The sequence below is a fragment of the Ostrinia furnacalis genome, unplaced genomic scaffold (genome assembly GCF_004193835.3).
Source record: "Ostrinia furnacalis isolate ACB-3 unplaced genomic scaffold, ASM419383v2 OfSCF3542, whole genome shotgun sequence".
Taxonomy (NCBI): Eukaryota; Metazoa; Arthropoda; class Insecta; order Lepidoptera; family Crambidae; genus Ostrinia; species Ostrinia furnacalis.
This window is the reverse complement of record NW_021133781.1, coordinates 357747-373297: the sequence shown is the minus strand read 5'-3', so window position 1 is coordinate 373297 and position 15551 is coordinate 357747. Positions and strand designations below refer to the sequence as shown.

General features: G+C 40.1%; 1 protein-coding gene across 2 annotated transcripts; it reads right to left on the bottom strand.

The window, feature by feature from the left end:
• Window positions 1-10430: 10430 nt before the first annotated feature.
• On the bottom strand, window positions 10431-15335 carry LOC114357903 (uncharacterized). 2 transcript variants are annotated; one of them, XM_028311701.1, is made up of 5 exons: window positions 15234-15335; window positions 15066-15135; window positions 14687-14792; window positions 14149-14355; window positions 10431-11916 (listed from the first exon to the last, which is right to left on the bottom strand). In XM_028311701.1, exons 1-5 carry the CDS (start codon window positions 15293-15295, stop codon window positions 11705-11707), a joined length of 657 nt encoding a protein of 218 aa, XP_028167502.1. In that variant the 5' UTR covers window positions 15296-15335; the 3' UTR covers window positions 10431-11704. The 2 variants fall into 2 exon arrangements, with proteins under 2 accessions (XP_028167502.1, XP_028167503.1); XM_028311702.1 differs by having other exon boundaries at window positions 14687-14788; window positions 15234-15315.
• Window positions 15336-15551: the final 216 nt, after the last annotated feature.

Sequence of the window (15551 nt, the reverse complement as noted above, 5' to 3'; positions counted from 1 at the left end):
TTTTAAGTTTCCACAGAAGCCATTCCTCGGCGTCTGTCGTCGTCACCTTCTAGTCGGGAATTTGTCAAAACATGTGATGCAATAACGAAATGCAACTGTTGGCGCGAGGGTGACTCCCGCGGCGAACCCGCAGCTACGTCATACATATCTTTGGGTCTTGCTAATATTGTAATTAGCCGAAATATTTGGAACCACAAAGAGAAAGCTTTTAGCCGGCATCACCTGATGGACTGACGATCAGACTGAAGGTAGAACCGAGCTTTGCCTCTTTCCTTCACCATAGAGAAACAAACTCCTTGTGATGTAATTATCATCAGGGGTTCAATTTCTAAATCATGAAAATACCTAATTTGTACTGCAGTCTGTGAACTTGGTAGGGTAGCGCATTGATTTGAATAGAAACTTATTTGCGGTTTTAATGTTGTTCCTATTTTTAATCGAAAGTTTCGATGAATCTAGTCGCCTTTAGGGACTGTTTTGAAAGAGCCACTAATAGAAGCCCGTGGGAATGTCGCCTTGACTTCAAAATATTTCTTTTGTTATGTCTTGCCAAACAAACTAATAACCTTCCTCGGAGGATGGATTGAAACGATTGAAGCGTCACGGAATTAATTGACGATTCTATTTGATGATAATTATTTAGTGATTATAGACTATTTTCGTACATGTTTTTTTGCAAATAAATGACGGTCTTGTAATTTAAGAACCTTACTATACTGCGTTAGAGAAATGTATGATTCGTAATAAAACTTTTCGTCCTAAGAACTTAAAAGTAGACTAGGTTAAACACTTTATAAATAGCCAAACAATTTGAAATGTGTCATCTCATGGGACGATAAAAATAAAGTTGCTCTAACTATAGGTACCTACACTTCAAAACTGGGCAACTGATATTGGGTTGATGGACTTGATGAACACTTTGTGTTACGGTAATAACTTAAAAGTTTCGCCTAATAAAAAGTGATAGATGCAAGGATCTGGTCACTATAAATGGAATGGATATTCTGCAAATTAGACAGGAAATGGCATAAGGAAAGACCAGTGGATTGCTTAGAAGTACCTTCTGCCAACCAAATTAAACTAATGCGCTTTATACAAGGATGCAGCAGGTTATTAAAAATAGACGAATGATTAAAGCAACTGACGTGCAGATTATTTGTGACAATCTACTTGAAGATTCACAACATCGTTGTACTACAATGACTCAATGATTTGATTGCCAGGACAGATGCAATGACGAATTCATCATTACGAAACACTCGTCATATGTCACGTCGAAGCACAGGGACGCTACTGCAATGACACATTTAAATACCTTTTGACAACTCTTCCTTTTGTAAGACAATCATCATCACTACGACATTCACAGATGAACATAGGTCTCCTCTGAGACTTTGGTTAGTGTCCGATTACTAGCGACCTAGAAGACCTTGTCTGTCAGGTAAACCTTTACCAGGTCGTCAGTCCACCTAACGATTGAGCTTTGTTCACCCGCTCTTTGCTAAATGATACCTATTCAAGACCTTTCTCCTACACACCCCTGACATTTGAAAAATCGTTACGTCAGCATTGCGTCACGCGGTGACACGGCGCGGGCGCACCGATGCGCGGCTATTTCCGTCCCGCTCGCACGCCACTTCGTAGAACGGCTATTTTCGCAGCCCTTTCCTTGACGGAAATATTGTCAAGTTCAATCCCTTTCGAGGAACCGCTGCAGCAGTTGACAATGCCTGTTGTTTGGTCGGGTCAACAGCCCCGCGGGATGACACACCTAACTTCGGACTACATGCTCTACATTGCCTAAAGTCATGTTTTTCAACGAACTCCTCGAAGTGACTTCATTTTGACAAGTGCTTGTCGCTTCTCTCCGTATTCATCCATTTCTCAGGGAATGTATTTCACCACTTATACATGTCATGCTAGACTAGAAATCTTTTCGTATCTTATAGCACAAGAGAAGTATAACAAACTTTCGGAATTGGAACTCCAATGTGATCATACATGCGCTGTTAATTCTCAGGTAACAACATATCATTTAGCTTCACCAACTAAAGATATAAACCTCATTTGAACTCACATGGCTAACTAAATACAGCTGGAGTTAATATGCAGGAACATTACATTCACGGGCTGCCAAGCGGGTTACCGATTGTTTGGCGCGTATGGACTCGCAACAATAAATTGTATAATTAAACAACTAGCGATGACATAGACTTTGTCGGCCGTTTGGTGTAGTGGTTCAGAACGACTACTAAGCCGAGAGGTCCCGGGTTCGATTCCCGGCCGGGCAGAAATTGAAATGATGAATTTTAATTTCTGTGACGGGTCTGGGTGTGACTATGTATAATATTTATGTATTTAAAAAAAAAGTATATAAGTAGTATATCCGTTAAGCTAGCACCCATAACACAAGCATTAAGTTGCTTACTTTGGGGCTAGCTGGCGCTGTGTGAAATTGTCCAAAGATTTATTTATTTAGATTTATTTACTTCATGTTATTACACCGCATAATCTGTCCGGGTGGATATTATAGAGATTAAAATGGTGTGCAACTAATTCAATATACGTATCAACAAATACACAGTTGAAGCTAAATTGTTATTCAGCGGTAAGTATGTAAAAAACTGCCTCGTTAAAATGAGATCCATAAAACTCATAAAAACACATATCNAATAAAGAAAACGACAAAATGTTATTTTTTTCATGAATTCTCTTATTTTTTAATACTTTTACATAAATTATACAGCAACTAAGTAAACAAAACCCAGCAAATGCATCAAATTATTTTAATTTGGGCAGTACTTACATCAATTTGACCTATGTTTTTTCCAAAAGTATGGTGTAAAATTAGTGTAACTGTCAAAAGTACAAAAATACATTGGTGTAACTGCAATTTATTTCCTTAACTAAGACATATTAGATAATTCTTTTTATTTAATCGAAATCCGCGTAGAATTCTAAGCATTTCTGTAAAAACAGATCCAAAAAAGGTTAAATAGGAAAAAAGTTATGTCCGATTTAAGACGAAAAAAAACTTTAAACGGCTCTACTGAAAAACTGTATTTTGTCAGTTACCCCAAGTGAACCTGCAACTGACGATATAATGCAAGCATTTAAAGCTTTTTAAAAGCATTTTTACACGTCCCAGTAATAACCCTACCACTGCTTCCGGACAATAAACGGGCAAGTGCTGAGAAGAAGCAGCCCAAGAAACTCAGTCACTATTGTCAGCCTCTTCTTCAAGGGTTTACAGACTTTAGACATACTTATTTAAAAAAGATACAACCCAATTCTATACATAGCGCTCAACACACTCCTTAACTAGGATTCCAACTCCCCGAATCATAGTTAGTTACCCCTTGGGCAGACCTCAAATAACTATTTTTTTCCTTGTACTATTCGGCAACAGTGTTAACTACCCATTAGCGGTCATGTCGTCTCGGTTTAAATTCAAATTCAAATTTTTTATTGCATATTAAGTGTTTACAATTGGGTCTTAATCTAAACAATGAGCTTATAACTTATCGCAAAGAATCACCATTTGATGACAGCGAGAGCAAAAACGGAAATGGATAGTTAACACTGTGGCCGTGTGTACCTACCTAGGTACATACAACGAGCTTAAAGCTTCACAATCATGAAAATTCGCATTTATATCAGGGAAACTCGCCATTGACTTACGCAAGACAAGACACCCAACTACAATCCGGTAGCAACAGCGGCGGTCGCTCGCGGCCCGACCGCAGCGATGTAAACTGTGCACCAGCAGCGTGCCAACATAGACAATGGGATCGTTAAATGGACCAACTGACGCACAACACTTTTCCTGTCCTAAATTAAAACTACGATTAAGAAAGCATTGCATGCAATGGGAAAGAGGATATCGGTTACCAAGGTGAATAGTCTACTCATTAGGATCCTATAACTAAACGGTGTCTTTCCGATTATCCCAATAATATTCATCGAAGAACCTCTATTATTATTCTCGTACTTACTTAAGATATGCACAAAAAGACCCATTTTGTAATAGATGAAATGTATGGAGTGTTTTATTGACATAGAGGTTGTCCCTTGAGCCCTTCTAATAGAAGAAGCGTCTTGACCAACCGTGTGCTTGGCCATGGTACATGAACGAAAGATTGAGAATTCAAATATCCCCATTTCCCCATTTCCCGAACCATTATGATCGCCCTGGATGTCTAAGGGGAATTTCAGTGCTTCTGAACGGCTATCAGCCGTGCTGACGATGATGAGGCACTGATTGGGTCTAAACATCATTACTGATAACGAATTTAGTTGACCGTGTACCTACAACACCTGGTTAAAAATAAATTGCAGCTAAAATTAAAAGCAGCAGTGCGTAGCGGCTCGGATTCGGCTGTTGACAGTGGCACGTCGCGTTCGACACCGTGTTATGTAAACACTCGGTGTTTACACCCGGTGTCGGGGCATAACTAGGTGCAATGTTGGCCATTCAAGCTCACGTTTGTGTTAAGCTTGTTTTGGTAGGAACGGTCGAGTGGTGCATAATTCCAGTTGGCTAATTTATAGTAGTCGTCAATCGCAGCTCTCTTTCTGTTACCTAACTTTACCGACATTACATATTTTATATAACGGTGACGTCCGCGACAACTGACATGATTGGAATCTTTAATAAGTATTTACTAAAATATACCTTGACCCCATGAAACTACACGTAATATAGATGGGTACAACAAGAAAATACTCTACGTACTCGTAGGTTCTCGTAGGTAATTACAAGTATGACAAGTCGCAGGCAAATAATTAAAAGTACCTATACAAATCAACAGAAAAGAACAAAATAACAACAGACAGCTGGACTCAGATCATATATGATCTGAGGTCCTGGACTACCCTTAGATGATTTTAAGAACAACTGATTTTCTATGTTGTTTTGATTACAATAATTTTATCAAGATGAACAGAACTTCAGAAAGTCCTAGGTAAGATATAAAACTTAGAATCTGTATGTGCTTGTGGAATGCTGTTTCAATTGTAAATAGGCTTATGTAAGATCATCCTTGCCCAAACCAATATAGAGAGCCCTAGACCAGAAGTTTCAAATAACGCCAGCCCCCCACACGGCCTGCGACACGAACAAAGGCAAACTGCAGATGTTTGGGCTGTAAATCTGCCGGAGATCAAAGCGGGCTTGAAGCGAGATCGCGGCCGCGATGCCGCAGCGATGTTGCCCAATTATATTGTCCATCATTTCGTTTTCCGCGGATTTAGATGTAGTGCAGATTGGCTTTGATAAGACACTTGATGGCTTCATAGAAGTGGCATAGCCTATGTATAGAAAACTGACAAATCATCATCATCATAGTATGTAGGTATAACGACTCATTTTATCTTTGGTGAGGAAGATACACATACTACTATCAACCTTGCTACGACCAAGGAATAAGATCTAAACACCTCCTGCGACCTTCACCAGATCGTCGGTCCACCTAGTCCGTCACTAGTCTAGTCTACCCACACTACATCTTAAAACCCATGGTCGCCAGTCGCCACTCGAGCAGAGAACTTTTCTGCCCCATCATTATTATCTTCAAAAGCTTATTTTTATTAAACGTTACCATTGATCTCTTAAAACGCAGTGCAGTTAATTTTTATTCTCAGACAGAATAGGCAAGTTAGATAAATCGATATTTTGGGGTATTTGAGTCTAAGAATTACCAGTACGTTGCAAATTGCAGGTTAGTGCAAATACATATTAAATATACAATCGGTCTGAGTGCCTATTACAGCCAACGCAATGACTTCGGCGCACGTCGCGCTTGATCAATGGCAGACACCACCCAAACCAAACAACAATAAACGTGGGCTATTTCTAGACCCAACATTAACCAAGAACTGGATATCGACGACTGATATCTTTGTAATGAAAGATAATTACAATAGATCTTCAGGTAAAATGAGGAAAATTTTACTGAAGTATTCACCTGATCCGCTTATTATGTCTTTAATTTTCCTTGCTTACTAATTTTAACTGGCGAGAGACCCAAGGGAGTCTAGCCACTGAAGATACCAGTTTAAAATAGCTACCGCAGTTTCTGTGGATTTGGTCTGTCACAGAAAACATACGATTTTAAGAAGTTTATGACACCAAACTTTCATGTTTTGCAAATAGCCTTTCCCTCAAGCTCAACACTGAACCTAACTACCTATAATAGTAAAATGACACAAATAAACATTAAAACCACATTTGCTATGGATGTGCATTCGTTATATATTTTTTTTCATTTAACTCTACATTTTGTGTTTTTACATGTTATCTATTTTTACTGCAAATAGGTGACTTCCCTAAATAATTTCAAGTTAGCAGAGCAATATTCTCATAAAAGGGATTAGGACGGCAATTAAAAATACGTCGGCTGTACGCAGAATATAAATCTCTCCGCACTCCTTTATAGTTCGCCGGATAAATGGCTTGACTGCCAATGATTTTATAACGCCTTTGATGCTGGATTATGTTTACTTGATAAAAATTGTAACACTCATTCAAACGATTCCAACAACATCTCTGAACCCCAAAAAATAACCTCCGATTCACACGAGCGCGGAAAGAATTCATTCGGTTATTTTTATAAATGTCATTTCCCCGTAGTATTCTTGCCCTTGAAATCTCGCCAAATAATAATAATAAATATGTAAATTAACTGCTGTAAAAATAAACGTTTTTCGAAATTTTATCATAGACACAGATATTACCTTCACTTCCATGCAAAATCTTCAGCGGATGTGGAACCAGACTGAACCAGACACTTGTGAAAACAAACTAATCGCTTTGGAGACACACGTCCGAACCGATTTAATCGATCCGGTCAAACAATATCACTAAACACCACTGGCAGTTTACTAAAAACACAAACAATTGCATAAAAAGAATGCAATTCGAACGCGGCGATTCGAAATTCAAAGCGGTGTCACTCGCGGTCGCTTGGGCGGGAAATTCAGAGGGCGGACCGCCCGGCGCACGCGCGTTTGCCACTGAAACTGGCGGTTACGTGCCAAGCGTCGCCTGCGCTACGTCACCGTGGCCAACACGTTGGCCCAACACGCCAATACGCCAACGTCCGCGTCGAACGATTTCAGTACGTACTCGCATGTTTACATTTCAGTAAATGGTCAGTGTCTTTTAAATTGGCCGTCTTCTTCGAATTCGCAGCCAATGTGCGGCCGAACGTTTACCGGAACATAAAATAGTGTTATTTTCATGTTACGGTCGTCTTATAATACTGCGATATCGATGCTAAACAAAGTTTAAGTGCTCCACCGAAGGCTCGAAACGAATCTGGAGTGAGGACATTACGGCACTTCATAGATTGAGATGTGCACTATATTTTTGTCGACACGTCATCAACTTTTCACATCTTCCTGTTTCGTAATAAATAATGGCTCTCATGATAGTGTTTGTTAGAAATCTCCACGTAATTTTAATGAAATTTAAAAATCTGATGGACGTAAGGGACGTGTAGTGGAAAATTTTCCTAGATGTAACGATGTTATATTTTTTATTTGGTTACATCGTGTTTTTTTTTACCTTTTTTAAATCTTCACCAATACCTAATGGCAAAAAACTAAAATTACATTTAAATCAAGAACAGTTCTGTACTGAGTACTGTTATTCTAAGCTGTATGCGTACGAACATAAATTTTCGGAAAATCATCATAATAAAAGTAATTAGACAAGTTTCTTCCTTGAAGAGGGCACGCAGGAAGATTCCTTGAAACCCAATGAACTTGAAACTGTCCCGAAGCTTTGTCCCACGAGCGCGTGCGCACATTTATCACACCACCTCATTTAGAATGATTTAGAATCGTTCTTCAGAAACGAATTGTTAATTTGCGCTTCACCGCAACATCTTACAAACTACACTAAATATACAATTCTAGGAATTGCAAAAATATATAAAGACGAAGAAAGAAGGAAGATCAGTTGCCTTACACCTTTTGCGGGGTTTGAAGCCAACAATCTTCCTTTGACTTAGAACTAGACTCTAGCTGTGCTACTCTAGTGTAACGACTCCTAGGTTTGGCTCATAATTTACAATATACAAATTAGTTACTTCACCCTCAATATAAACAAGGCTTTATTATGAAACTTTTAGCCTTTCAGAATATTAACTAGAGCGCGAACCCTCCATCGTTTGGTTACAACAAAAAAAAGTTCAAATCCGTGATGGATTGGATGACCTGTTAATGCTAAAACCTGTGCTAAAACGCAGTTATTCACCGTAGATAATTGCTTCTAAATGAATGGTCACTATAAATGTTATTAATATCTGTTAGAATTAATATCTGGTACTTAGATGATATCAATTTACTTGTCCAGGTTAATATAAAGTAATACAGCCAATAACAGTTATCTAATTAGTAACCGTGTACGATTACGTGTTAGCGCTGTAAGTGATCGTGTGTTCCTCTGACAGGGCGGCTGAAAACCCGCTGGACAAAACTGTCGCACTCAGATAATTAATTCATAATTCACTCACGAAAACGTAGGTAAGCGTGGCTCCATTGTGTCGCGATAAGTTTTCGACTCGTAGAAAACGTTTCTGTCAGATAGATTTTATAAGAGAGAGCGAATCCCTACAACATTGCTTAGCATCCAAGCCCGGCCGGAAAGTCCTCATAGCACCAGCACACGTCTTCATAGCACAAGCCTTGGTAATATTTAAGCATACCTACTTAGCACATAGCTTTACAGTGCCTGGTATGTTGACGGTGGAACTGCAAATTGTCATTCAGACACAAAACATCCACATGGGCCTCCCCAATGATTTCCATTATGACTGCTAATTATGTAGAAGCCCAACAAACCAAATTAGAAAGCTCTCCTAAGCACTCTTTGTTGGATATCACAACATATTCCGAGATCGCCATACGATCCCAAATTAGCCAGTGACAAGTGCGAGGCCGTCACGTGCAGTCTGACGAATCCCCAAAACAAACAGTTAATGGACGCTACATAACAATGTGCATAAATAAACAAAAAAGTCGGCTGACAATGGAAATGCGCTTGGCACGGGGCCAGCGTCACCAGAGACGGGGAAACGAAGACGTGTGTGGCCCTTTGTACACCAGACAAAGCAGTGGCAGAAGAGCCATGTTGCTGTGACAAATACAATGTTCTTGTGCTTGTGTAATTAAACAAATAAGCACCTATTTCATTGCTGAGGCATACCCATCCCAACATAGGTAGATCCNAAAATACAGTATTCATTCTAATTTTTTGTAGTTTTTTTTGGCATCTTCAACAAAAATTGTGCGCCATGTCCATTGCATCTTGGCTAACTAGGTAAACTTTCACTTACCAAAGTACTTGGAGCTTAAAAAGTCTTCCGCGTAAATTATTTGAAGCGATCCACTTGACTGGTGAGCCCCCATAAACTTTCACTTTCACAAAGACCTGCTGCTACTAGGAGTCAGATTTTAACAATGAATCACCAATTATTCATAATTTTCACTTTTTATAAAATGTTAAGCGACACGAAACGGACAGATAGGAGATTTCAACAGAATAGTAGAATCCGTGGTAGAATCGCGCGTCATTGCGGCCGCAAGTGACGCTTAATTCAAAATTCGAACCACGCCTGTATTTGCGTTCCAAAATCAAATGCGTTTGCGCATGTTGTGTTGACTTTGATTGAGACAATCTAACTTTTTTTTCATGGAGCATACTAAAAAAATAGCCATTAAATTTATAGAATAAGTTATTAAACTCTTCTATTTACTCTGTGAGCTGTGGCGGTTTCCTCACTTCGCACCCGGAGCAATGTATCTCGTTCTGATCTTAGCAGAGTGATTTTTCTGGGAAATGCATAATTTACAAGCTCTTTATTGGGCTGGTGCAGATACATATTTTTTCTTCCGATCTTAGTTTTGCATTTGGGTTAATTTTGCTTCAAGGAAAATATTTTGTGAATGAGATTTTTCCATCTTTAGGGAATATGAATGCGCAGCACGTGTTGTTTTGTAAGAGAAAATGTACACGTTTGATCTTGTAATAAATTTAGATCTGCTCATAAATCTTAAGTTCTTGAATACCTCAAAATGTTTTAATGCCGAATTAATTAAAGTTTTCCTCCATCATTCATCATAAAACGATAAAAACAAGACATTATTATTTACTCTACTAAACAGTAAGAACCAACTTTCAACAGAATCAAAAAATATTATTACCAATAAATTCTGTCCATGGTTTTATGAACAATTGTTACGGAAATGTAAAATGGAAACTCTATAGGGCTGGGTTGCACCAAATCTATCAAACTCCATACATAAAGCACCGGTTATCGTCATAGTTCCCGTTAAAGTTAGGCGACTACGCCGCCCTACGATTAAATCTAAGGACATAAATGGTCAGGAGGAAAGAAACCAAAATTTACAAACAGGCACTCAAACATTTATTCCAAATTGACTCTTACAATCTTCAGTAAGTCTATCCCTGGAGCTCCATCCAGCTCTGGTTGCCTGGTACCCTCGAACGGGTGGGCAGCCATTGTGGGCCTGGTAATGTGGTGGTGTGACTTTCAAAAGCTTTAGTAGTCTTCTGAAAGTTAGTACAGTCTCTCCCCATCGTGAGGAGCTCCGTCCTGCTCTGTTTGCCTGGTATCTTCGGACGGGAGCCCCCAGCGGGTTGGCAGCTATTGTGGGTGCGGTAGAGAAGGATTCTGTCACTATTCTTCAAGTTAGTACAGTCTCTCCCCATTGTAAGGAGCTCCATCCAGCTCTGGGTGCCTGGTACCCTCGGGGCCGGCAGCAGTTGTAGGCATGGTAACTAGTGTGGGATGAGGTCACATTTATTCTAAATTGACTTTCAAAAGCGTTAGTAAAGTCTCTCCCCATCGTAAGGAGCCCCATCCAGCTATGGTTGCCTGGTACCCTCGGACGGGTGGGCAGCCATTGTGGGCGTGGTAATGTGGTGGTGTGACTTTCAAAAGCTTTAGTAGTCTTCTGAAAGTTAGTACAGTCTCTCCCCATCGTAAGGAGGTCCATCCAGCTCTGGATGCCTGGTACCCTCGGACGGGAGCCCCCAGGTTGGCAGCTATTATGGGTGCGGTATCGAAGGATGCTGTCACTATTCTTCAAGTTAGTACAGTCTCTTGCCATCGTATGGAGCTCCATCCAGCTCTGGTTGCCAGGTACCCTCGGGGCCGGCAGCAGTTGTAGGCATGGTAACTAGTGTGGGATGAGGTCACATTTATTCTGAATTGACTTTCAAAAGCTTTAGTAAAGTCTCTCGCCATCGTAAGGAGCTCCATCCAGCTCTGGTTGCCTGGTACCCTCGGGCGGGAGCCCCCAACGGGGCCGGCAGCCGTTGTGGGCGTGGTAGTGTGGGATGCGGTCACATTTATTCTGAACTGACTTTCAAAACCTTTAGTAAAGTCTCTCCCCATCGTAAGGAGCTCCATCCAGCTCTGGTTGCCTGGTACCCTCGGGCGGGAGTCCCCAGCGAGGCCGGCAGCTGTTGTGGGCGTGGTAGTGTGGGATGGTTACATTTACTCTGAGCTGACTCTTACAAGTTTTAGTACAGTCTCTCCCCATCGTAAGGAGCTCCATCCAGCTCTGGTTGCCTGGTACCCTCGGGCGGGAGCCCCCAGCGGGGCCGGCAGCCGTTGTGGGCGTGGTAGTGTGGGATGCGGTCACATTTATTCTGAACTGACTTTCAAAACCTTTAGTAAAGTCTCTCCCCATCGTAAGGAGCTCCATCCAGCTCTGGTTGCCTGGTACCCTCGGGCGGGAGCCCCCAGCGGGGCCGGCAGCCGTTGTGGGCGTGGTAGCGAGGGATGCGATCGTCGCGCACCATCTCGTACGCCAGCCGAGCTATGGCGCCCTGGTAGTCGCTGAGCCCGGTCTTGTACAGGCAGGGGCGGACGTAGCCCAGTACTGAAACGATAAAAGTATTTTGATTTCTGGAATTCTCATAAAATGAGGCTTTGTAAATTGTTTGGCTGAATCTAGATTAACATTTTATCAAAGTTGTTGAAAACAATGAAAATTGAAAGAAAGACATTACAAAATAGCTCTATGATGCGTTAATGGGCAGATAAAACTACCTATTTGTTCCTTGTTAAAAGTAAGTATTGGCCCTTTTCATGACCAGTTAGTAGATTTTACAGTAGTTACTTAGTTTCTTTTGTCTATCTCATTTAAAATTCATAGAAAATAAGTTTTGCCTAAGTACCAAGTACCTAGCTTCCCTTGCAAATTATTGTCCTAACTTTAACTAATCTGAATATCTGAGCTAGAAAGATAGCGTGATACCACGGTTAACCTTAATCAGTAGTTTATGGGTTTTATTATGAGAACGAAGACAGAATAACTAAAAAGTTGTAACTAAGGTATCACGGCATCAAGCGATGAAGAAAATAATATTATGTTTTGAATAAAGTACATCAACGACTTTTTGTTATTTTATTTTATTTTATTTTATTTTATTCAGAAAACAAACAGCTTACAAATATATAAATTGCATAGATACAGTGTGATACAGTTGCTGAAGTTAACATAAAAAGGAGCCAATCAAAAAAAAAGGATGTCAAATATTTAATAAATAATAAATAAATAAATATCCTTGGACATTTATCCTTTGACACTGCGCCGCTAGCCCCAAACTAAGCAAAGCTTGTACTATGGGTACTAGACAACGGATATAAACATACATAGAAAACACCCAGACGGCAGACCCGTCACAGAAATTAAATTTCCACTTTTTGCCCGGCCGGGAATCGAACCCGGGACCTCACGGCATAGTAGTCCGTTCTGAACCACTACACCAAACGGCCGACAAATTATTTGGACAGTCTATATTTTGATCTAGCATAATTTCTAATAATAAAGACAGCTAATCATGTTAACGAAAGTAGGTATTTGTAAATAGTTTTGCGCGTGCACTACTACACTCACCTCGCGTTAGTCCGGGGAAGCGTGGCAAACAAACATTCTTTAGCTACATCCTTTCATATTATTGAGTACAGTTAATTATTTTACATTACATCATGGCTACAATTACACGTAGGAATATTAAATTAAATTACATTAATAGCACATAGACTATTCACTACAATCTCTTTTACCTACTAAGAGACACTCTACACTCAAACACTTATCAAACCAACGCTTTTTATCAATACTTTTGAATCTCTGTTAGGCCCTAAAAAATTCTTAACCACTGCACTTATCCTTGAAGGACTTACAGAACCTTTATTATGTCGAAATCAGACGACTCTACACTAAGCCGAGATAGGGTTCACTCAAGATAATGAGTGCCACCTACCGTGTCTACGTGAAAATAATACATTCTATGGTATGTATCGTATTATCATAATCATCTAAAAACGTTTCAAAAGTTTATAATAAAGATACGATAAAACCGTCATGTAGTGTTTACCCAGCGCTGCAGCACCCTCTTTAACATAAAGTAGTTAATAATTATGTTTATAGTGCCCTATGTAAACATACAAACTATGTATTACAAACAATATACGCGTTATTATACGCTCCCAGCTTGTTATGATAGGTTAGAATGGAGTTCTAATAATATCATTATACATTTTCTTTGTAAGAACAAGAATAATCTAAATAAAACCTACATAATAAATTAGGTCAGCGTTCTTTGCGGCTCTAATATGGCAGATTGTGGTTGTTTGTTTGTTAAAATACATCTATTACTTTACGATAATCATCCATTCGTAATCTACCACAGCTATAGGAGCAAACTCACGATAGGAGTTACTTACCCACTAAAAAAAGAGCTATTGCACTACTTCTTAGTATTCCTCCTTTTTAACAGCAACAGTACTGTTCCCTCCCCTATGTAACTAGAAAATGAACTAACTTCTCAATCTTCTCTATTAGATCGAACCTAATACTATCCACACTACCAGCACAAAATAGAATACAAATACAATCACCCCTAAGAACTACAAAAATACTAACTTCTCAAATGTCTATTGAATCGGCTCTATTATCCATACTATCATCACAAAATAGATTGCAGTACAATCTATCACCCCTAAGTGCTAGCTCCTCAAATTTATTAGGTCAACCCTACTACCCCCTACTACTATCACAAAACCTACAGTCTACCACCCCTATTTAACTAGTAAAAGAACTAACTCCTCAAATGCGTCGGCAGCGGTTCCAGCGTAGGCTTGTCCATGTCCCGCTCATACAGTTCCTTGGCCACCTTCATGAGCTCGGTGTCCTTGATGGCCAGCTTGGGGTACTGCGGAGCCGGCGCCTCCTCGGTGGGAGCCTTCTCCCCCTTCTCCCCGCATGGTCGCTTCTTTTTCTCCCGAGGCTTGAACGGCCGTGTTTTGAACTCTAGACGCATGGGATTACTTGATCAAGAAAGGTTATCTATATCTATAAAAGCAAAAGATCACTGACTGACTCACTCATCACGAAATCTCAGGAAGCTACACAAGTGCTAGGATTGAGGAGTGCTAGGTGGTCACTAAGACGGGGTTTTGCAAAATTCAACCCCTAAATGGGTAAAACGGGGTTCACTCGTACGAGGTCGCGGGCGGCCGCTTTTGAAGCAGGCCGCTGGATGCAGGCCGCTACCAACCGGACAAAATGGAATATGTTCAGCAGTAGACCTGCTGTGACCGAAATAATGATGACGATTAGTGAACCATGGATGGACACTTGCCTGTAGACAAATGGGCGCAGTAATCGTTGTAGTAGGTGGACTGTCCCCGCAAACTCTTCATCGTCGCTTTGATGAACTTGTCAATCTCCTCCTCGGTCCACGCTTTCTACGAAAATAACACAACAGACACAGTGGATTTCTTTAAAAAATCACTCGTCTTCTGCATACAGTGGTTTCAGCCCAACGACGTCCACTGCTGGAAAAAGATCTCCCCAAGGATTTCCATAATGAACGGTGCTTTTCGTTACAAGCTGATTAATCAGAGTTCCAACTTGTGCACTAAATTAAAATGTAAGATCATCTGCATATGATTCTAATAGAAACCATCTTTTTTTAAAAGCATATTTCGTACATAATTATTATGTAAAAGACAACTTACGTCCTGCGTCCCGACTCGAGGGTCCAGCCATTTCCCATCAAGCTTCGCCCATCTGTTTTCTGGGCGGCACCTGGGAGTGATTTACATTTTATTTACCTACTGTAGACTCTGAACCACTTTGCTGTACCTAAGCACTTAAAAAAATAAAGTTTATGGGTCTTTACTAACATAATGGTCTTCCTGATGGGATGCTGTCGATATTCATCGAAGTATTCCGTTAAAAACGACATCTTGGAACAATAAAACTTTGTAAATTTTGCTAAAATTGAAATCCCGGTTTACCCCGCTTGACTGTTTTGTAAAAAATAAATAGTTAACTTTCACGGGCACGTCATTTTCGTTTGCAATGTCAAACCGAATAGGTTTTTCTACGTCATTAAAAACTTTTTTGATTAAATAAGTAGCAGTAGTTTAGTGCTGTGAGAATCAGATTACGGAGACGACTGGCTTTCTTTGCATTACTTTCTGTCGGTTTATTTCAGTTTC